Genomic DNA, 22,748 nt, shown 5'->3' on the forward strand with positions numbered 1-22,748 from the left:
TGTGAAAGTAATATATCAGTTAACTAATTAACGTTCTGACATTTAACAAGGAATGAAGCAATGCGTGCCAAGTTGGCAAGTTTCGTTTATAATTATACATATAACTCGCGCTGTTTGCTTGAAGATCTGTCCGTGCAGAGACCCGCCTGTCAAAATTAACTGCTGTGGATGTTCCTTCAAACCAGGCGACACCAGGCGAATCGCTTGGGAAAGAGGCGGAAAGGGTACACCGGGCGATCTGCACAAATGAAGTGATTACACCACCTTCGCTGAATAACACATGCCGCAGCTTGATCGGACGGATAAATACGATATCATTACGCATCTCCTTTACACCTGGGTGTACATTTTCGTTGTGAATGAGGACCACAGTGTTAATGATTCTACCCAAGGTTTCATTCTCAGAAGGGGATTTTGGTTACGTTTATGGATAATTATTTTTATTTAGGCAGCCGGTTAGCAAAGGTAATGGTTAGGCCTACAGTATAATCATTTAGACATGAGCCATGGGTTTGATGTGCTTAAAGTGAAGGTGCGGTTCTGAGAGGGCATTTGTCAGTGACAGTCTGAGATCGGACAACTAAATGATGTTACTGTACCTTCATCTTCACCACCACAGTCCACCTGTTGGCTATCCGTCTGCCTATTTAGGCGTTTATGAATCCCTATAAATGATTAAAAAAAACTCAACATGTATTATTAAAATCTAAAGAACTGACATTACAGCACCAAGCCAGCATGACTGGTATGCGTATCCAGCTAATTTCATATCAACTGTATTATGATTGTGCCATGAAAAAACTCTTAAATAGTATTGCATGATTATGATGATAATAATAATGTAGATTGTAGCTTGAATTACAGACTTTCTACTTACAGTCATACATCTCCATTGGTGCCCAACAGCAAACCATTGCAATCATGATACATGGTAGGCAAACTCCTGGTCCTCCCTTTTTTTTCCTCTTTGCTGGTGGGGACGTAACGACTACAAAGAAAGGTAAGAAAGCCTTCTAGCATGGAATTCTCCTTTAACCTCACCAAATGCCTAAACTTAAATGTATTAACGATACCTTAACACTAACCTTAACTACAATGAATTCATTTAAACCATGCCTAACACTAACCCTAGGAACAGGGCCTAATAACATTTAGTATTTATTTAGTTGATAAACAGTAACTATTCATTGCTGAGGTAAAGGTTCTGTACAAATTAAGATTTAACAGAAATAATACACAGTACAGTGCAAAAGTCTACAGTACAACAAAGCCATGATAATCATGCAAGCAGTAACTGTATAAAACAAGAAAGCGATAATATGATAATGCTACGTTGTGCGTTTCCTCCCTTAGGCTTAGGGCACAAAACTGCAGCAGGTCACTTTGGTACAGTAGGTCTCTGGTGTTCCACCTAACGGACTTCACCCCATAATTAGCCACAGAGTATGGTTGTGAGGCATCAGTCATGTTATCCTTGTATACTTCAAAAGCCACATGGTATAAAGCCAATAAACATATCTTCTCTATAAAAACGTATCCTTTTTTTGGTTTAGTCTTTTTAGATTAAACCTAAGTTACTGTAGGTATTTTGTTTCGCTCTAAAACATTTGTTACTCTCCAAAGTGTAGGCAGAATCTAAGCCTGGCGTAGACTCTTCCTCCGATATCAATGGTCTGATTTTTTTGTGAAATCAATGTCTGACAACTTTGTTCTGTTTAACTCGAGTTATGTTTAAAAAGCACACCAGTGTGAACCAAGTGGTGCAACTCCCGTCGTCCAGCAGGTGGCAGCCATGTCACATACTTCTCTCGTTCCAATTTCACCCACACAGGTCACAGGTACCTACCTCCCTACACACATCACAAACACGTACACAGCTACACGGACATTGCAAGCTGGACGTAGAAGTGGTTGCACCACTTAAAAAGGGTAGTCAATATAAGCCTTGGCTTCAGCCTTTACCCTTTCGGTGCCACTAGTAAATGGTGGGTTTTAATTTGTCTATGTACATGTGGTCTCTGGTATGGACCGAAATAAAACGTACTTACTAATACATTATATATAATATATTATCTGACAACACTGTTATACCATATTATATTATCTTACACTATTACATTCATTATTATTGTTATTGCTACTACTTGTATTTGCCTGTATGTCCTCCCTGTCCCTCCTTCTTTCTATGTCTCCGACACTACATGTAAAGTGTCTTGAGACAACTTGTTGTGTTTTGACATTTTAATAAAATTGAATTGAACTACTACCAATACTAATCCCACATACAGTACACTTTAACCCATTTTGGGCGGGAACACCTTTTGGTGTTTAAAGCATTATGTAATGCTTTAGCTATTGATCTACAAGCTCATAGCTACGAACTTGTAGGTCTGCTATTTTTGAAAAATAAAAGTTAAAATTTCCGAAAATTGTCATGATTTAGAAAACTTCTTTTTTTTTAATTTCGACGTCAGGCCTGAATGGGTTAATTGTGTTTGAGGTAGTATTCATGCTGGAACAGTCATGTTTTCATAGACCCCAGCGGTACTTACTTGAACATTTTCTGCCACTTCCCCCACTTCCTTTGTTGACGGCGATGACGACGGAAAAGAAAAGAATCAGAAAAAGAAAAGAATCAGAGAAAATAATCGAGATACCATGCTGTTAACTAAAATCGGTTTACATTGAGGCGGACGGCAGGCGAAAATGTCACTTCTGGTTCATTTCCTTTATGTGTCTGTTGCCTAGCAACCTAAAACGTGATCTAACTAAATAAATGATTTGGTCTGACGTCCAGGGCCGTTAATGGCAGTTAAATGTGTTCATTGTGTTTGAGGTAGTCTTCATGCTGGAGCAGCCATGTCTTTACAGAGATTCTAGAACAAGAGACAAAACTTGGAATCACCACTAGATGGCATCACTCCGAGATGGCGGCAATGCTCAATCAATATATGATAGTAGTAGTTCTTGTTTTGTACAGCATGACTTTTAGTTTTTAATGTTTTTAAAAGCAACCAGAAGTTACGTCATCACTCCAATATGGCACTGGGCGCTGGTTGTTACTATGGGACTTAATGGGAGTTTCGCCTCTTGTTCTAGAATCTCTTTGCCCCAGCGGTACTTACTTGGCGCTGGGACATTTCTGCGTATCAGAGGTCCTTGTACGGCCTCCCCACTTCCTTTGTTGACGGCGATGAAGGCAGTGAAGACACTGCTCACTCCTGATTGGATGCTGAGTTCCACCACCCTCTTCTTCCCTGCTCTAGCCTGCTTCTCTCGCTGGTCTCTCTGTTCCAGCTCCAGGGAGCGAATCAGGGTCCGAGCGCCCAGCCTGTGGACAGTCAGTCTGCACACAGGAGAATAAAGAGGGTTGTTTTGGGACTAAATGGTCACTTATTGTGCCTCACTGCTCGATGAGTAAAGGATACTTTACCCAGTGTCCTTGGTAGGTTTGAGACTGAAGCCAAGCTTATTCTCAGAAGATTGATCTGCCAGGCTGTACTTCACTGTCACACTGCCTTCACTGACCCCTGAAGCCTGGGGAGGAAGAGAGAGACATTGTTGGATTCAAATTCAACTGCATTATGAATTGTTTCTGCCGTGCAAATTGCAACGTAAACTCAACTTCTTTGAACATAATATAAAAAGTACTTACAATAAGAGAGTGACACACACACACACACACACACACACTGCCCTTACATCTCCAGTCAGCTGGGCATAGATGAGCAACCTCTGGTCCTTGAAAAGGGTTGTGATGGGCGGAGACAGAGATGTGACAGACATCCCCTTTGGCAGGTCCCACGAAACCGAAATATCCACCACCGCTGGCTGCAGGGCAAAGCTAAGTGACTGCATCACCTGTTGTAAACGAATGAGAATGACAGACCTCAAACAAGATGCAGAAAGCAGTGCACACAGTGTATACTGTAAATATATCGCCACGGTGGAGAGCTGTTATTGCTTTGGAATACTTTGTGCCATTTGTCTTTCCTATGCCAGCGGGATATGGCTGCCCTCTCACAGATTATAGATCTTACTTTGGGTTGCAACCTTTCTGTTCCAGTGATGAACTGGGCATGACCTCCTCCCTGCTTGGCCATCCCAGTAATGAGAGCAGAGCTGGCCCCCTCCCCAATCCCGAAAGTAAAGCACCTGCAGTAGAATAGGATAGAATCAATATACGGTACTGTGTGTAGTGTAACACAACAATGCAGACTTGTCCGTTGTAACTTGTATGTTTGTTCATACAAGCGATATGTGGGCCCACCTGTGAGAACTGGCATTACTTCTCACCAGATCGAGCACTTCCTTGGTATTACACACCTCGCCATCAGTAAAGACAAAGAGCTGGGATGACAAAACATAAAGAACACTTATTTGTCTTGTGTGTGTGTGTGTGTGTGTGTGTGTGTGTGTGTGTGTGTGTGTGGTGCAACAGTGGTGTGTGTTTGCGTGCTACCTGTCTGGGCTGATTGGGAACGCAGGGCTGCTTGTAGATGTGTTCGAGAGGCCTTAGGATTTCTGTCCCGCCCAGATCAGCTGACATAGTCTTGACCTTCTCCAGAGCCTCATCCATGGTGCTCTGGCTGTACTCCACACTCACACTGCCATAACAGAGTGAGGGTATGGAAACAACTAAATCTTTATCCTTAAAGTAATTTGCCTTTTTTTTAAACTATTTTATTACTATTTTACTATTTGCCATTGACAATGAAAGGAGAAATTTGGTCAAATGTCTGCGAAATATGACGTAAATGTGTGGCAACACAAACATTAAATGCCATTGACAATGAAGAGGAAATTAAAATATTGTCCCCACACGTCTCAATATTTGCCATTGACCATGAAACGAGAAATTGGGTCTTAAATGTCTGCCAAATATGACGTAAATGTGTACGATGACAAGAGCGCCCCTCACTTCACACAGGTTTGATTTTTAAAAACAATTTAGCTCATACCGTGTCGACTAGTTGAACTCATTCTGTGTGTGTGTGTGTGTGTGTGTGTGTGTGTGTGTGTGTGTGTGTGTGTGTGTGTGTGTGTGTGTGTGTGTGTGTGTGTGTGTGTGTGTGTGTGTGTGTGTGTGTGTGTGTGTGTGTGTGTGTGTGTGTGTGTGTGTGTGTGTGTGTGTGTGTGTGTGTGTGTGTGAGACACTCACGGAAAGATGTGGTCGTAGTCACTTCCAAAGCCAAATATGTTGAAGTAGCAGCCCATTGGCAAGCTTTTCAGTAGCAGTAGCAATGTGTCCTACACATTTTGATAGATGGATAGAAACATATCCTTTCAGTAGCAGTAGCAGTGTGTCCTACACATTTTGATAGATGGATAGAAACATATCTTTTCAGTAGCAGTAGCAGTGTGTCCTACACATTTTGATAGATGAATAGAAACATATCTTTTCAGTAGCAGTAGCAGTGTGTCCTACACATTTTGATAGATGAATAGAAACATATCTTTTCAGTAGCAGTAGCAGTGTGTCCTACACATTTTGATAGATGAATAGAAACATATCTTTTCAGTAGCAGTAGCAGTGTGTCCTACACATTTCGATAGATGGATAGAAACACAGCAACATCCTCAAGTGTGTGAACATGTCTTGTATGAAGCAAACGATACAAATGAATGATTTGAATTGTTGAGTTGTGATTCGTTTTGTCTATGGGGTAATATACCACTGCCTTACACCCAGCTCGGCTGTTTCTAATCCCAAACAGATTTTATATAATTTGTGCAAAATAAATATTACAATAATACAAAAAATACATTCTTGGCATTAATAGTATTATAATGTTCTATAAATGTACAAATTACTAGATGTTTTATGTGTTGGAACCTAGGGCTTATACAGTAGCAAGCCCTCAATGCTCAAACTGTTCATCGTAAAAAGGCAATATTGTTGCAAATGTTAGATTAAATGGAAAGTCGGGTCAAGATATTCAACTGTAAAATATAAGGAATAAAGAGCATCATGTACCCTGGCACTGCCAATGTAAAATATAAGGAATAAAGAGCATCATGTACCCTGGCACTGCCAATGTAAAATATAAGGAATAAAGAGCATCATGTACCCTGGCACTGCCAATGTAAAATATAAGGAATAAAGAGCATCATGTACCCTGGCACTGCCAATGTAAAATATAAGGAATAAAGAGCATCATGTACCCTGGCACTGCCAATGTAAAATATAAGGAATAAGGAGCATCATGTACCCTGGCACTGCTAGTGTAAAATAGAAGGAATAAAGAGCATCATGTACCCTGGCACTGCCAATGCGATCTGGCCCGGCCCCGCGCACGCTGCTGCTGCTCATGACACAGTCCATGCTGCCAGAACGATCCACTAAAAACAGGAACTCCCCACATGAAGCCAGTGATGACATCACAGCTTTAGGGAACTCTGGGTACAGGCTCAACATGATCACTGGGTCACCCATCAGAGAGCTTGGAAGAAAGGAATAAGCTACCAAAAAATGAAATTGAAAATGATTTTATCACAGCAACATATACTACATATACTAATAAAGTAAAACACTAAGAATTACAAAAGAAAAACGAATGGAGATTACCAGGCTTGGCAGAATCCTTTCCTGCCTCTACAATAGCAGCGGGCTGGTGGGCATCTTTATAATAAACCAACAGTTCCACGTCTCTGTCAAACTTGTGCCCATCGCTCAGGCGGGTTGAGCAAAAAGGTGCACAGCACACCGTTCCTTGTGAGGTGCCACTGCCAGCCAGACGGACCTGGGATTATAGAGAAGACAATGTCAAAACGTGTGTGTGTGTGTGTGGTCGATGATAATTATCCATAATGTATAAACGATGGATAAGGGGTCAGTAAAGATACCGGTAGGCCTTTTCGGGGAGGGGTCAGAATAAATTATGGAATTAGATGGTAAGTGCCTCCCCAACCCGTCCAATAGGCACGTTAGCAACGGTTACTAAGAGAGTAGACATTGGGAAGCTTTTCCTTCTCACCCATTGAGATGCGTGTTAAATGATGGGATTTCTCCATATAAATAATCGATCATTTCAGTAGCAAGAGCTTCAAAATGTCTTCTAAATCTAGTCAACCAGGTCTGCAGTAGGCTATGCACTGGCTAAATGTGCATCACATAATTTCAATGAACTAGAAATACGAGGAAATGTTAGAGAAGCAGTATCCAACTCAATGAACTTTAACGACCGTCCGACTACGGTGATTAGTTTTATTGCCATCACCATCACCCTGGTGGGTCGGTTGTGTAACTTTCCAAACGTTAAGCTGTGTATGTGTTCAACAACACAGCCATGCAAAATAACATTGACAGCTATGAGGTGATGAAAGCTTGCCCAGCATAGACTTTGGGATGGGGTTTAGTGAAGGACTAATAGAGCACCGAAGTCTGACGTCACTTTCAGTAGAGGGCACCAGTACACACTACACAGGTTCATATATATATATTTTTGCATTGAAATCCCCATTAGGTCGCTTCATATAAGAACAGTGTTTGAAAAATAAACCGATCATCCCGGCCTTTCTGTCAGGGGGGTAGCTGTGCGTCGTTAATGATGTCCATTCATAGTTGATACAGCCAGTTTCTGGAGAAAATGGAATTAATTTGGCCGCAAAAGCCTTGAAACTACATATGAAAGCAATGTCGCTGCTAATATACGTCACACCCAGCTGTCAACACATTTTGTTCCTGAGATTCCTCGTTGATGTAAGCTCAGCTGGCGGTGACTCGATTCGTACTAACCACGAAACATTAAATATATAAAAATAATAATAATAATAATTAACATGTCAGTTTATGTTGTGCGACGGGCAGCTGCAGCCACCCCGCCTACCCGGAAATGTAGTCTCTGGGTTGTTTGACTCGTTTCTGGCATGGTTAATGCTCCTTACCGTGGCCTGGGTCTGCTCTGTGTTGAGGTACTGAAGAGGGTCCAGGGAACAGTTGGACTTTACTTTAGAGATGGGTCGAGGAGAGGTCACTCGGGCAGAGAAGGACAGACTGTAGGGTCTGCAGACCACACAGACAGGGGTCTGACTGCTCCATCCACTGACACTTTCACTACCTGAGAAAGTAAATGTGACCAAATATGACTGAGGGACTGCTGTTTTCTCATGTCATATGAAAGCAGGGAATCAAATTGACATATTGGTTGTTCAGTTTGACCCACCAGTTTTGGAGATATGGCTTGAAAGGTTCACTTCTGTGGACTCTAACATTACACCTAGCTACATGTTTAAGCATTTATTTCATATTTACATGTCGATTTCAGCTCTGACACTTATTTCAGACATGCTCTAGTATATATATTTTCTCCTCTGGTGAAAAGCTCTCAGTCAAATCTGGCTCACAAATGTAATTACAGTACCATCACACACTACCTATCAGCCATCATCTTTTCTACCACGGCCACCTTCACAACCCCCTAAAAAAGAGATGCCTGAACACTGAAGTAACAATAAGAAAAGTGGTTTGGACCCTTCGGGGTTTCCTACCTTGAGGTTGGTAGCGGGGGTTGTTTCCTACATTGAGGTTGGTAGTGGGGGTTGTTTCTTACATTGAGGTTGGTAGCGGGGGTTGTTTCTTACATTGAGGTTGGTAGCGGGGGTTGTTTCCTACATTGAGGTTGGTAGCGGGGGTTGTTTCCTACATTGAGGTTGGTAGCGGGGGTTGTTTCCTACATTGAGGTTGGTAGCGGGGGTTGTTTCCTACCTTGAAGTTGGTAGCGGAGGTTGTTTCCTACCTTGAGGTTGGTAGCGGGGGTTGTTTCCTACCTTGAGGTTGGTAGCGGGGGTTGTTTCCTACCTCGAGGTTGGTAGCGGGGGTTGTTTCCTACCTCGAGGTTGGTAGCGGGGGTTGTTTCCTACCTTGAGGTTGGTAGCGGGGGTTGTTTCCTACCTCGAGGTTGGTAGCGGGGGTTGTTTCCTACCTCGAGGTTGGTAGCGGGGGTTGTTTCCTACATTGAGGTTGGTAGCGGGGGTTGTTTCCTACATTGAGGTTGGTAGCGGGGGTTGTTTCCTACCTCGAGGTTGGTAGCGGGGGTTCAGCACAGCAGGCAGACAGAATCTCAGCCCACCGTCAGCCTCCACAGTCAGCTCAATAACATACTCCAGCCTGATGGAGGCGCTCTGTCCTGGAGGCAGACTGCCCACACTCATCGAGAATACATCAGGGCTCTCCTCACTCTCCTCCAATAGGAAGGCCTGCTGGCCTGAGCTCAATGCGTCATCATAGTCCTCTCGAGCCTGAGCAATAGAGGGTATGCGTGTGACATCATCAAACCAGGAAGTTATGCAGGAACACTTACTGAGTGGCAAAAAACTACTTTCTGGCCTCGACAGCCCATACATCTAAACAGAAAAGTCCTATCTGATTGCATTAACCCATTCTGACCTGAGGTCAGATTCTAAAAATGTCTGTTTGAAAATGACAGTTTTCTGAAAAAGCTATGTTTCTATGTCAGTGGTTCTTCGATTAAAAACAAACAAACAATGGGAACATTTCCATCTTTGTGTATTTTTAATGCCATCGCTGCACGTTGGGATTACACAGCTGGTTTTGATTACAGAACTACTCTGTTTTTAATCTCATTCAAGATGACATATCTGACTAGTGGAGCTACAGTATGTCCCATACCCTGAGGATATGCAATGTTCTGATTGGTTAAAAAACACACAGCTTTCCGTTTCAGAGTTCAAATAAATGAAATGCTCCCAAATGCCATTGCACCCGTGTTTGGCCACGAACATCTAGATTGAGGATTGAAATATTGATCCAGTTGGTGATAAATTCAAGGAACCAGTCTAAAATCCAGTTTGTGAAAACCAAGTGGTTACATGGTAAATGATCAATAACAATCAAAGCCACGTGAAAGTAGGTGGGGTTTTTAATCCAGGCTATCAAGTATGTCCATTGTTAGCTCACCTTCTGTTTCTCCTTCACCTCAGCCACAACCTCCGTCTGTCCGATCTTTGCGCTGAAATGACACACGGCAGCATCGCCAGGAAGAGGGAAGACAAAGACGGCCTCTATGGGGCTCTCCTCCTTGTTCTCGTACTGCAGAATAGAGGTCACTGTCGCCACATGGTCGCTCACCTCAACCTCCACATCAATGCCTTTCAGAGGAACTGACCGTGGACAATAGATGGAAACCCCTGCACAATGGAATGAGGGAACGTGGGAGAGCGTGAAAAGATGTTGTAGCTTACACACTTATAGTTTGAGGTTTGAGGCTTGAGGCTTATTCCCGTTTTCAGAGAATCCTTATGAATCCTTTATGTACTTTTATCTTTTTGCCTGATGAGGACATGGGTAAACAAATTACGTTCTGCATTTGTATGGAATGACAATAAAACGTCTTGAACCTTGATGACCTACAGTATTTAGACCTGATGCCAATTCGAAATCGTCAAAGGTTTTCTGAAAAACATTATTTGTATAAAAAAAATGTAGACAAAACAAAATGTTGCTATATGTGTATATCGCAACTTCAGTCAGGACAACTCATGAATGGATGGAATATATATATATATATATATATTTTTTTTAGAATATATTTGTATTGAATATAAAATGAGCAATAGATTTATCGATGAATTGGATCTGCTTTTATGTACATTCCCAACCATAGGGACTCCGAATCCCCGTACATAAACAGCAGATCCACAACAAAACAACATGTGGTAGGTAGTGGAGGCTCCAAAACTGTGGAATGCACTTCCCATTGCAGTCAGAACTGCAGCATCACTCCCAATCTTCCGCCGTAGCCTGAAAACCCACCTTTTCAGACTCCATCATGGCCCATAGCACTTACCCTAACCCCTTAGATAGCATTTCTGTTGGCTTAGATAGCATTTGACACAGACTTATAGCATGTTATGTAGACAGCACTATAATTGTATTGTATATAGTCATAGCACGCCATAGTACATATGTATAGCATAGTAGTAAATATGTATAGTTTATATGTATAGTGTATGTATAGTTTCATTATATAGATATTCCACTGTTACTTTCTTAGCTTACGCATGTTTCATGATAAATGCTTTTATGTGATGTATTCCCATGCTTTTGTTCTTGCTTAAATGTAAGTCGCTCTGGATTAAGAGCGTCTGCTAAATGCCTAAATTGTAATAAGCAGCCGTGTTTGAGCAAGACGGCAATGGGTAGCGCAGCAGCAGCAATAGCGCTATGCTATAAGCATGCAGTTACGTGTACTATACATGATTTATATAGAACTGCTTACATTTGCAGAAGAACCAATTTGTATTCATTCTAGAACAATTTCTTCCATAAAATGTAATCCAAAGTAATTCTAAGTATATTGGGGCTTATAGTATCCCATCAAGTCAAAGACGCACCACTAAGATTCAACCCTGATCACCATTACACATAGGTTAGAAGTTATTTAACAAACCATGTTGTCAACATTTAAGTTGACAACAAGTTGACATTTAAGTTAAGAGTCTCACAGTCTTGATTTAAAACATTAGAATATATTGAAATAGAGGAATGGAAGCGCTGCAGGGATCTGTTAGTGGCTCTTAGATGGGTGCTCTTTGGTGATGCAGGTAAAACCATATAGACAAAAGGTAGTACTGCTTGTCAAAATGTGAATTGCAGACTTGAAAAGAAAAGAATCCAAGGCACTCCGTCTTTGGTGAAAAATTAAATAATTTATTTGGAAATGAGCAAGGCAAATAAATAACATATATCAACAATATCTAGAGATAGACCCTGACGAAGACCTTCTGGTCGAAACGCGTTGGTCCTGTTATTTATTTGCCTTGCTCATTTCCAAATAAATTATTACATTTTTCACCAAAGACGGAGTGCCTTGGATTATTTTCTTCTCAAGTCTGCAATTCACATGTTTGACAAGCAGTACTACTTGGAGGAAGGATACCTTTTGTCTATATTAGAATATATTGATTGTAACCTAATAAAGAACAGAAGTTTTTACCTGGTTCATTCTGGTAAAAGAGCAGTCCAGTTCCATAGTGTTGCTTGCACTGTTCCTATATGGCTTCAACAGAACTTGAAATCTGAAAGTAAAATACATTTCTCTTGAGATAATGAACCCATGTAGTGCTACATTTTTAATAAATCAGTTAAATTCATGCCTGTAGGAGTGTACTGTAGGTAGGTAGTGCATTTTCTGTGTCTAAATGGTGACTGTGGGGAAACATTTACCAGAGTCAAAGTTTCAAATACAAGGTTCTGAATATCACACTTTACCTGGATGGTTTTATATTGTTTTAAGTTACCATTATGAAAAGACATGAGACTATTTGCAAAAGGATTTAAACTTGAAAAAACCTTTTGTCGGATGGATCAACCTGACCCCTATAACGGTAATAAGGTTTTTGAGTGATTGATTAACAATTTGTAGAATGGATACAGTTCAGTATCTGCTGAGATAACACCAGAAAAAACACTAAGACTTGTTTACATAAGGGTCCGCCATTTTCAATTCATCAAAACATTTAAAGACATGATACAGATATACACTTCTATGCAAAATAAAATAAATGATCATATACACGGATAAAAAAAAAAAAGTTACAAGTCGCGCATGCCAAGCTGGCATAGCCTGGCTAAAGCCAGACGCGAATCAGCTGTTCAAATGACATTATTTGAAACTGAATTACCAACTCATATAGTGTATTTTTGTGTATAATGTGTAGCAATGATCCTGTAACTAAACTATAATTTACAACAAAGTAGCCTACCTCCAAAATAGAGGGTAGGCCTACATGTGCATGCATAAAGTGAGTGGCAAAGTGAGGTGCAATCAGATAGGACTTCTCTGTTTGGGCTGTCAAGGCCAGAAAAGTTTCTTTCCACTCTGTAGCCTACTAGGCGTTCTCGAATAACATCAGGGTATGATGATGATGTCACGAGCATACCCTCTCTAGGCTAAACTTTAGCCTATTTCTATTTAATATTTTACAGTTGGGTTTTTTTTAGGTTTTTTTTTAGAAGAAACATATTACACACAATTCTGTTAAGATACAGCACAAACAACTAAAAACTGAAAATAAACAAAAACAGGACAAATAAACATAATGACAATACAATATTCATACAATAATAATAATGCAACAATGATATCAAGGTTTGGGAAAAGATGATTCAAACAGCTACAGCTGTAGCAGTTTTTCATTTTGTACTAGTTGAGAACATATAGGGCGCGTTCGGAAATGCGCCCTGAACGCACTCTGTGACGTCCCCGCCCACCACACTCAACAAACTGACCACATTCCCGGTGCGCGTTTCCGAACGCGCCCATACTCTAAGGTTGAGAAGCACTAAATGACATGGTGACGTAAAATGACGCGTCAATGTCGTCAGTTACTGACTTACTGGTACTTACCTCCTCAGCTTCTGGGAAGTCAGATGTCAAGAACTGAAAAAGGTTAGAAGTTAGAATCTTCTCAAGAAAGGAAAAAATGTCAAATGTGTCATAATCAATAGCATGTGTGTCTCATATAAGTTGCAATTAATCAGTTAACATGAGGGTAATATAGGAATAGATCGGTTTTCATAATAATTTGAAAACCGAATTTTTATTCTACAAACTTCAATCAATCAATCAATCACCCCTGGGCTAAAGTTAACCAATTAACAAGCATGCTTACCTTGTTTTGCAAAGCAAAACTCTGAATCTGATTCTGAAACGATATGTTGGCAAGAGTCCAACTTCTTTTTTCCTCCGAGGTGGAAGCCTGGGCACGCTAACGGAGCTGTTCTAGGGCGCGTTCGGAAATAGCGCACTGAACGCACTGTGCAATGCAATCTAAGGGCGCGTTCGGCTATGCGCACCGGGAATGTGGTCAGTTTGTTGAGTGTGGTGGGCGGTGACGTCACAGAGTGCGTTCAGTGTGCCTTATTTACGAACGACCAGTTACAACACACCATTCACACTGAGCAACCCTACCCTCAGGGTAGGGTTGCTCAGTGCGTGCACTCGGCACACCCGGTGTGCAGCGCACTGGATTTTCGAACGACAACGCACTGAGAGCACTGAATAAACGAACGACAAGAGAGCACACCAGTGCGTTCAGGGCGCATTTCCGAACGCGCCCTAATAGTCGAGTGCGCTCCTCCGGTGCGGTATTTCCGAACGCGCCCCTATTGTTGCAAATATAAGAATATCCGGTGGACGATCTCTTCAAAATAAGAGTACCCTATGTTTGTATGTCTAAATGATGGAGAGTTGTAACCAAATGGACACTTATTGATCTTTAACTCTTGAGAGTGTAACATTAAACCAAATGGACCCTGGAACCCTTACGGGTCCATTTGGTTTAATGTTACACTCTCAAGAGTTACATTATTGTTAAACATATGCCTTACTTTACAATAAGTCTACACAACTAGCATGGCATTGTGGAAAATAAATAAAATATTCTTTCGTTTTTGGGTCTGAGATGTCATCAAATGGTGATCCTTGGCTCAAATGCAGGAATTACAGCTGTCATGGCAAAAATATTAACAGATTTGGAATGTGATCAGCAGGGGGTGCCAGAGGCTTTGGAAAGGTTTCCTACTGTAGTTGCCAGACATGTCAATAGGAATAGTTTATGAAATTTCAAATCTTGAATCTCAGTTGATAGTATAGTTATCATTCAACCACACTGCTTTTATCATAATGATGATTGATGATTCAAGTTCAATTAGGCACATGTTTTACTCTGCTCAATTAACCATTCCTGCAATTAATTGAACGAAACATATAGTAGGCCTATTGTACTTTCAATTTTAATTTGGAGTTAAATTTACTTAGTTTTTGCTAAATGCAGTCGTGGGTTCTGTCCGACGAAACAATGACCTCGGATTAAACTAGGCCTACTATATGATGCCTCAGACAAATCACATAACTAACTAGAAAAAGTGCCCTTCTGGGCACAGGTCTCCACCAGGTTATCCACAGATCCGTGCAGTTAGAGGTAAAAACACTTTTCGGCCAGTTATAGCGCCACCTTGAGGCTGAGTTGAAATTGTTCATGTGGCATTTTGTCCTCGGCCTAGTGGGAATGTGGGTGCACAATTTCACGGAAATCACGCGATGTGTTCATGATTTGCAGCATTTTGTTTGAAACTGAGCACTCCTGTGAACTTTGGAAGCCAATCTTAACCAATCAGGATGGAGTGTGAGAAATATGAAAGACCGGTTTGGTTGAATGGCTCTAGAGAGACTGTGTACCAATTTGCGTAATGTTTGGACAAAATCTGTAGGTGTGCTGTGCAAAAACCTGTTTTGCACAAAGCGGCCTCCTGGTGGCGCTATAACAGGCCGTTCTGGAAAGTTTGGCGCAGAGGTTCATGGTTGGCATCCAGGGAGTGTGTGTGTGCAAAATTTGGCATCGACCGGGTTAACGGTGGCTGAGATTAGCTGGTCACGGACGGACGGACGGACACACGGACACACGGACACACGGACGGACGGACGGAGTGCAAAACATACTCTCCCCATGCCTTCGGCTGGTGGAGACAATCATGTACTACTATTTCTCGTGTCAAGTTTAGAAGACTCAGGACCAGTTGCATATTACAGACATCGTTAATGGCGGTTTTGAAAAGGTAGGGACGGAGACACTCTTTGACACTCTTTGATGGCTGTTATTGGTAGGGCATTCCACATTTTGGTGGCATAACAGTAGAACAAATTTAACCCCAATGTTTGTGCCAAATCCGGGTTGAACGAGATCAGCGGCGCTCCCTCTGGTGTTGTGCCTGGGTCTCTCACATTATTGAAGTAGTTTGACAGGGAGTAGGGAGTAGTAGGGAGTAGTTTGACCGGATGTCTCCTTAACATCCTCCTAACACTATGGACCAGAACTATCTGTCCATAGCACTATAGCTTTCTCACGGAAAGCACAATGATGTGCTTTCTGTTCATTGGATTAAGCTGGCATGATGAACAGAACACACAACCTGCATCCTACCAGAACAGCAGTGGGTGATATGGACAGCTAGGGCAGCCAGCCACCCAGACATGTAATGTTGGGAACTTGGGATCATTAACATCAGCCGGCTTAGGGTTGACGACAGGGTACAGCAACTTGCAGTGGGCCTGGTCTACAAGATTCGCTACACCACTAAGATACCCATGCACCTGACAAACTACTTCCTTAATGTCGACGATAAGTCCACGATCACAACACCAGAGGGAGTTCAACAAACCACGTGCAACCCAGATTCGGCTCAAACGAGGGGTTAAATTCACTTTGCTCATTTGTGCCACTCAAATGTGGAACGCCCTACCAACAGCCGTTAAGAAATGTGAATCCCTACTCCCTAGCCTCCTTCAAAACCAGCACTTACGGGCGCCTGCAATTCGAAAATATACACAGTATGTGTATATTTGTATCAGTGTATACTGTCTTTACATGTTTTAATCAATTGAAAAAAAGTGCCTTTTCTAGTTTTATCCTCTTAGCAGTTATTTTTATTGACCTGCATACCTTCCTTGGATCAGTTGGATGTACCCATTCTGCAATCTGTTAACATTTTCAATCAATCAATCAACCATTTGAAGGGGTGCTTAGAACGGAATGAGTAATGTCGGTTGGTGAACAGTTTCTTAGCGGCATTTCACATTCACAATGTCTTGGCAATCCTTCAAACTGTCATCAGTTTGACACACATTCTCACTCAACGAATAGCGTTCACCCTGCTACACATGCACACACATGCTCACTGGAGGCTAGAACACATCTCATATACAGTCAGGCACTTTCCCCAAACAGCTTGCGTAAGGTGGGACTCACACATTTCATGTGGATGTTTCAAAATGACATGGCATGGGGATAAGTGGAATCTATATAAGTGGAGGTCACAGAGAGGGGTGTTGTGTCAGGGGACTGTGAAATACGCCAAGTTGCAATTTAACCCAGGCTGCACAATGCTTCCAACCTGTGAGTACAGTGCTGCCTCTCAATTACATACATAACAACATCATTACAGGTTCTGCTTACATTATGTCCACTAGCTAATTGGTACATTACAGGTTTTGGTGTTTTGTAATGAGCTTGACAAAAGGCGTTCATCTGAGAGCAAGCTCATGACACCACCACAGATTGATTGATTGAAATATTTATTAACAGTTTGTAGAATTTACAGTACATTTTAAGCACAAACTCAATACAAAGACTGTCAACTGTGAGTGGACGACCCAATTAAGCATTAATTACACTTGTTTACAACAGGGTCCACATTGTTCAATTCATCAAAACATTTAAAGACATACAAACATTTAGAGACATACAAATAGACATTTCTATGTAGCTAAAGAACAGAACAGGAATTCATCATATGGGAAGCAAAAAAGGGAAAAGATACAATATACAGTGAGGGAAAATGGGGGGGGGGGGGATTCAGATTTTACAGAGGCCAGTTTCGAATTGCAGCCATCCGTAGGTGCCCTTTGAGAGCGGTTTTGAAGGAGTCAAGGGATTCACATGTCTTAATGACTGTTGGTAGGGCGTTCCACATTTTGGTGGCATAGGAGCGAAAATAATTTAGTCCCTTGTTTGTGCCGAATCTGGGTTGTACATGGTTTGTTGCACTCCCTCTGGTGTTGTGGGTGTGGACTTCGTTTACATTAAGGAAGTATTTAGACAGGTACATGGGTATCTTGGTGGTGTATCGAATCTTGTGGACCAGACCCATTGCAAGATGCTGTACTCTGTCGTCGACCCTAAGCCATCCCAGCCTGTCAAAGTGGGCAGGGGTGAGGTGGGTTCGGGGGGTGAGGCCAAGTAGGAGCCTGACCAGTTTGTTTTGGGAGGTCTGGAGCCTTGTTTTAAGGGCCTTTGAGGTGCTGTGGTACCAAGAGGTGGATGCATAGTCAAAGAAACCTTGTACGAGGGCTCCTGTTAAGGTCTTCAAGGTGTTTTTGCTGACCAGTGAGGAGATCCTGTAAAGGAATCTTGTTCTTTGATTGACTTTTTTGATTACGTTGGTGGCCATTTTATCACCGGAAAGATTGGCCTCCAGGATGGAACCTAGGTAGGTAATTTGATCTTTTCGTGTGATAATATTGTCACCCACTCTAACCAAGAAGCCATCTGCCTTGCTGAGTTTACTATTTGATCCGAAGAGGATGGATTCAGTTTTTCCCAGGTGTAAGGATAGTTTGTTATCAGCGAGCCAGGTGCAGATTCTACCGAGTTCAGAGCTGAGGGTCTTTTCAACCTGCAGTTTGTTCCTGTCCGAGACCAGCAGTGCTGAGTCATCTGCGAACAGGAACAAGTTGCAGTCACAAGCTGAAGTCATGTCGTTAACATAAATTAGGAACAGTAAAGGCCCTAGTATGCTTCCTTGTGGGACGCCACAGCTCACTGGGAGGGGAGGGGACAGTGTTCCGTTCACCTCCACCATCTGTTCTCTCCCCTCCAGGTAGGATTGCATCCAGCTCACTGATGTGCTATCAAAACCAATAGCTTTAAGCTTGTTAACAGTAGTTGTATAGTATTACTATGTATAGCAGGTCTATGTCTTTAAATATTGTGGCGTGTTAGCTGTGCACAGAAAATACATGCACACACACACACAAATACAGACAAATTAACACAACAAGCAGACATGGCAGGGTGCGTTTTCTTTCTCTTTTTGAGTGGTGCAACAACTCCCTTACGGAGCTATGTGGCTGGCTGGCTGGGTGGGTGGGTGTCTGGGTGCCTGGGTCTGAGCACGAAAAGATTGAAGAGAGATAAAATATACCTTGCTTAGAAGTTGGCAAAACAATTTAATGTTTGTACATGTTAGCAATATCTGTAAGAGAAGGAAAAATCACCTGTGTGAACTGAGTGGTGCAACTCCCCCCCCCCCCCCCTCTCTCTCTCATTAGCAGGCAACAGTGCAGCACTCTCTCTCTCTCTCTCTCTCTCTCTGTTTCTGGCACAACAGCGCCCCTACTGGTACTATTGTGTTGGTATTAACCAACACATAGGTAGTCACATACTGTAGGTGAACCAACACATAGGCGGACACATAGTGAACACGGACATTGCTGTTCCTTGCACCACTCAAAAAAGGGAGAGATGAGAAGAGGGTGCGTTCTCTTGTATGAAGTAAGAATTCTGTTTTCCCCTTAACAAGAGTACAGGATATGGACACAGTGGCCATTCTGAGGCTGGTGACTACTAACAAGCAAAACTTTTAGAGACAGTTTTTATAGCTGGAGGCATTATTTTTCTTGGCAGGCCAGGCACATCAAACCAAGCCGCTTCAAAAGAGGTTTGGAATGACAGCACAGCAGGCCTTATCTCAAACTCAAAACTCGAATACACGTTTATTTATCACATTTATCACAAGTTTACACTGAGCATAGGAGCGGGTGAAATTATTTTTGCGCAATCTTCCTGCAACTGTCTGAAGTTATAGTTACACAAATAAAAGATTTTAAAGGAGAACGCCACCCATTTTCAACCTTGTCTTCATATACAGTAATTCGTCATCACTGCTGCTCAGTGCTCATTATAACATGCACAATTTCCATCCACTCACATGGGGATTCCAAGCTATAAAGGTATGCACCTTATACTAAGGTATTTACTGTACAGTGTAGCCTACAGAAATTAAGTGTTATAGTGTAGCCTACAGCAAGTGTTCCTCAGTCTATTATTATATGTGATTACTCATTTGAAACGTGACAGTAGGTAAGGCCGAAGGGACTTGGCACATCCGTACCTACGGAGAGTGGACAGATAACTGGAGACGTGCCAGTTCACTTCCTGTGACTACACTGTTGAGGGGGTCGCTACATGGCAGCCATATCACTCTGCCATCTCTCACAAACAATGTATGTCTGACTATTATAAGCTCTATTTTTAGGCTTACTGAATGTGTGAGTAAAACAATGATTCTTCAGAATCGCAGTGGCCAGACGCGAATATGCCGGTGGCAAAAAAAAATCAGTTGTCTTTGGCGGATTGTGATATGAGTCTGGCCAAGAAGCCAGGCTATTGGGATGGAGTAAAATGACATGAGCAATTATTCAACAGCACAAGTTGCCTGGAGCAAATCAAAATCACTGCCTTCAAGTTTGATTCAGCATTATACTGAAGAACTTTGATGATTTACATCGACTCGACTCCACCAGCACATCAAACATTCTATCTTCGGTGCTTGCCTGTGTAGTCCAGACTCCTGCGTTATACTTTTCAAGTTAGACTTCAAAGGCGTTGGGCTTTTAGTATGGCTTCAAAAAGGTGTTGTGAGGACACATCTTTTTCACTTCATCCATTACATTCCCCAGCCTATATGCATTTCTTTATAATTATTGCTAACTACCACACAACTATGGTATTGTGATATGTTTTCTTGCAAACTGTCCGAACTGCCTGTATAGCCTGTATAGCACTATAGGGCTATTTTCTGCAACTTGACTGACTTTTTTTCAAATTTTTGTTTTGTTTTGATTGTCTCAAAGATGACATCATATTTCAACTGTCAACCCTTTGGCCTCACACCATCCTAGAAGGCAATTAACACTAGCTAGCTACTGTACCACACACACACACACACACACACACACACACACACACACACACACACACACACACACACACACACACACACACACACACACACACACACACACACACACACACACACACACACACACACACACACACACACACACACACACACACACTACTACTACTGCTGCTGCCAGGAATTCTGAATCCCACGAAAAGATCTCATACTGGGCATATACTACTACGACGACAAATTCTGAACATATACTGATGATATACTGGTGGGGACATTGATACCCTGCCACAATATTATCACTGTTCGCTAGCTGTTAACAACAACAACAACAACTGCACAATTATTCTTGAGCTTTCATTTAACTCTGAGAGTGTACAAATGGAACAAAGGGTCCAAACTCACAAATTGTAATCATCCACACACATTAAAAAACATACAGTAGTGAGTAGCCTATACTCACTCATAACTTGCTCTTATACAGAAGATTGCATTTTTTATTTAGTTTGGTCCATTTGCTGAACCTAGTTCCGTGTCATGTCAATACATTTCATTTCATATAATCATACTAATCATATCCTGTAGTGCACTTTCTTCTGCTGCTGGAAGTTGAATATAATAAGTTCGGACCAAAGGCAGCTTGCTCAATTCAGAAAATTACATAGATTTGAAGTACTCCACCTAAAGGAAAATTATTTATCATCAAACTCCAGTATTCCTTTAGAAAATTAGGAGGCAACCAATGGGTAGATCCGGCCATTGCACAGCAAGCAACACCTGGGCAAATGTAAATTTTCTTTTTTTTTGTTTGCCTGGAATTGGACTTTTAATTAAAATTGTAAGTGCTGACTTTTTGTTATATCACATAAATTGATTCTGACTACAAATGTGACGTTCTCTGAATTTGGAAGAGGATCCTTAACATCGTATTTCTTTTAAATTTGTCTTGCTCGTATGGAAGAAATTGGGGTTTGAGGGAGGACATGCAAGCGCTGATTTTGTTTTTTTCTTCAGCTCCTCTCAATACTTCTGGAAAGGCAAACGAATTAAATTAGCGAAATATCTTCTCAGCCTCGACTCAAAAATAATTAAGTTAATTATAAAGTTGAGATTTTGTGTGGAAAGCCATGCTTGGCAAAATGAAAGTATACCTCAGTGGAAGCTTATATGAGAGCTATTTATTTTCATCTCTCTGTTTCATTATTTCTGATTGGTTTCGATGTTCCTCCGTACAAAGTTATATGAAGCTAATAAATACACAATATCTCTGGGTAATGCACAGTTTGTTCCATGTCCATGTCCTCAATCTGAGCACAAAAACAGATTTTACGTCCAGTATTATAGAAATTAGGTATAAGCAAACACAATTACAGAGTTGTTGGCTCCAAAGCAGGAATAATAATAAAAACGTCTCTGATATGCCAGGGGAAGACTGTGTATTTTACAAAGTTGATTTATTTAAGATGATTGGGGTGAATTATTTGCGAGGAGAATAAATACAATTCATTTTCACAGACTCAAGGGATACACTTAGCCTACAGTTATCAAACAATTGGCTACTCTAAATTTGTAATAAAAACGTTAGTTTTACCCTGATGCCTCAGGAGTTGTGTTCATACATCCCAGCATGAACCTGGAGAAACAACATAAAATAATAATTTAAACTGTGTGGTCGTTTTCAAAAATTAAGGCACTAACCATATCCTATGGCTCGGTTTCAGTCAGATAAGGTTCTCAGAAGGTATAGTTCTACGCCCGCATTCTGGTAGGCCAGAACTTATAGATTTTTATTTATTATTATTATAATTTAAATTTTTTTTTTTTCATATATTTCTTTAATGGTGGTTTTGGTTATAATGGAAACGTAGGCCTACATAAACAAAACAAAAAACATCACGTTCACAACGTTCTGGAAAGTTTCGGTTCTGGGTTATACCATAGTCAAAAAGAGCCATGCAGCCAAATGTGAACCCATTCATTCAGTTCCATTCATTCAGTTTGTTTGAACTCTCTGAACTGCGAACGTGCATCTCCTTCTCACCAAGACACTAATGTGCAGAATGTACTCATGCCAAGGCACCTCTCACACAACACATGAAAGTATGTACTCATGCCAAGGCACCTCTCACACAACAAGTATGTACTCATGCCAAGGCACCTCTCACACAACAAGTATGTACTCATGCCAAGGCACCTCTCACACAACAAGTATGTACTCATGCCAAGGCACCTCTCACACAACACATGAAAG

The 22,748-nt window shown here is 41.5% G+C and overlaps 1 protein-coding gene across 1 annotated transcript in view; it reads right to left on the reverse strand.

Annotated features, from left to right (window-relative positions):
* The window catches only part of LOC310864003 (von Willebrand factor A domain-containing protein 5A-like), a gene marked incomplete at its 5' end in the record, with an annotated part of 30,997 nt that overhangs the window by 3,234 nt on the left and 5,015 nt on the right, over nucleotides 1-22,748 (reverse strand). Inside the window, 14 exons of the mRNA XM_083772536.1 lie at nucleotides 600-665; nucleotides 878-970; nucleotides 3,126-3,346; nucleotides 3,434-3,537; nucleotides 3,703-3,861; nucleotides 4,041-4,155; nucleotides 4,271-4,350; nucleotides 4,463-4,607; nucleotides 5,162-5,250; nucleotides 6,260-6,462; nucleotides 6,569-6,743; nucleotides 7,888-8,060; nucleotides 9,018-9,240; nucleotides 9,920-10,149. Of these exons, the coding sequence (XP_083628662.1) occupies nucleotides 600-665; nucleotides 878-970; nucleotides 3,126-3,346; nucleotides 3,434-3,537; nucleotides 3,703-3,861; nucleotides 4,041-4,155; nucleotides 4,271-4,350; nucleotides 4,463-4,607; nucleotides 5,162-5,250; nucleotides 6,260-6,462; nucleotides 6,569-6,743; nucleotides 7,888-8,060; nucleotides 9,018-9,240; nucleotides 9,920-10,149 (2,076 nt within the window). The remainder of the gene's footprint in view (nucleotides 1-599; nucleotides 666-877; nucleotides 971-3,125; nucleotides 3,347-3,433; nucleotides 3,538-3,702; nucleotides 3,862-4,040; nucleotides 4,156-4,270; nucleotides 4,351-4,462; nucleotides 4,608-5,161; nucleotides 5,251-6,259; nucleotides 6,463-6,568; nucleotides 6,744-7,887; nucleotides 8,061-9,017; nucleotides 9,241-9,919; nucleotides 10,150-22,748) is intronic.

The sequence above is a fragment of the Protomyctophum parallelum genome, assembly GCF_964188405.1.
Source record: "Protomyctophum parallelum genome assembly, chromosome: 9".
Taxonomy (NCBI): domain Eukaryota; kingdom Metazoa; phylum Chordata; class Actinopteri; order Myctophiformes; family Myctophidae; genus Protomyctophum; species Protomyctophum parallelum.